Source organism: Lactuca saligna, chromosome 5 (genome assembly GCF_052625555.1).
Source record: "Lactuca saligna cultivar CGN05327 chromosome 5, ASM5262555v1, whole genome shotgun sequence".
Classification (NCBI taxonomy): domain Eukaryota; kingdom Viridiplantae; phylum Streptophyta; class Magnoliopsida; order Asterales; family Asteraceae; genus Lactuca; species Lactuca saligna.
The window spans coordinates 75,007,416-75,008,813 of record NC_136421.1 but is presented as its reverse complement, the minus strand read 5'-3'; the positions used below and the strand labels follow the sequence as shown (position 1 = coordinate 75,008,813).

Below are 1,398 nucleotides of genomic sequence, written 5' to 3'. Positions count from 1 at the left end.
TTCACGTGTTCTATATCTTCTTGAAGAATGGGACACATATCCGTAGGGTGTCCCACTTTTGCACATATTCCACAAACCGTCACTTGTGGAGTTTGTCCCATGGCTAACTTTTGGACAACGGAGGTTAAATCTTTGGTTCGAGACTCGAGATTTGATGTTCCCACATCGTTGACTTTGTCTTGTATGTCTCATTGTGTATCTTGGCGCGGACCAAAATGTTGGGAATTCGCAGCTATAGTGTTGAAGAGTTGTCTTGTTTGTTGTGGAGTTTTGCTAAAGACATCTCCACCACTTGAGGCATCAACTAGTTTTATCTCCATTGGCAACAATCCCTCATAGAATTTTTGAATGAGGGGTTGTTCCAGAATTTGGTGTTGTGGGAAACTATAGCACAAGTTGCTGAACCTCTCCCAATAATCATGAAAAGTTTCATTTTGACCTTAGCGGATTTCGCAAATCTCATTTCTATGATTTGAGACTCTTGAAGTGGGATAGAACTTGTCAAGAAAAGCTTTTGCCATGTTGGTCCATGAGTTGATTGACCCTGGGGGAAGATAGAATAACCAATCATTTGCTCTATCGGCCAATGAAAAGTGGAATGTCCTTAGCTTGATTAGGCCATCGGTTGACCCTTGTGGCTTCATACTAGTGCAAATAATGTGAAACATCTTTAAGTTCTTATGAGGGTCTTCATTTTCTAATCCATGAAAAGTTGGAAGATGATCGACTAAACTTGAATTTAATTCTGAACCCCCTTCTAAAACCGGGTAATTGATATCGGTTGGAGTTTCTGTAACATCGGTTTCCATCATTTTCCACAAAGTTCTTTCAGGAACTTCTCCTCCGTCCGCCATTGAAATTGGTTCAATAATGGGTGGATTTTGCTGTAGAGTTGGCGTTTCAGGAATTTTTTGGCGAGGGTCGGGACTAGAATCGGTTGTCGTGTCACTTGAGGAAGCGGGTTTAACCTCCGGATCCCCGTTAGGGATGGAAGTTTGACCACATTCTATTCTCTTTTCCTTCACAAAACTGTTGGATAAGGTGTCTAAGTCCATAACTTATTTGGTATATACTTGACACGACCGGCATGGTCCATTTGGGTTGCATCTCATCCAAACTATTATGCATAATTTTATGAGAATTATACACATATGTTTATTAATATATTATAAGTTATAATATATTAATATGAAGTTACGTTATTTAATTAGTTTTAGTCTTAAATTAAATATGAATTAATTTAGAGATTAAAAGGAAGACTAATTAGATTATGGGCTATTTGTTTTATATAGTGTGGGCTAATACTCATCTGTTAATGGGCTACGCTTATGTGGAAGTCCATGGATGATCCATGGAGCTTTTAACCCATGGATCCTTGGAAAGGAAAAGACATGGGTT

General features: G+C 38.7%; 1 protein-coding gene across 1 annotated transcript; it reads right to left on the bottom strand.

Moving 5' to 3' along the window:
- Positions 1–440: 440 nt before the first annotated feature.
- LOC145045438 (uncharacterized) lies at positions 441–854 on the bottom strand. Its single transcript, XM_078993764.1, has one exon. It carries the CDS (start codon positions 852–854, stop codon positions 441–443), a length of 414 nt encoding a protein of 137 aa, XP_078849890.1.
- Positions 855–1,398: the final 544 nt, after the last annotated feature.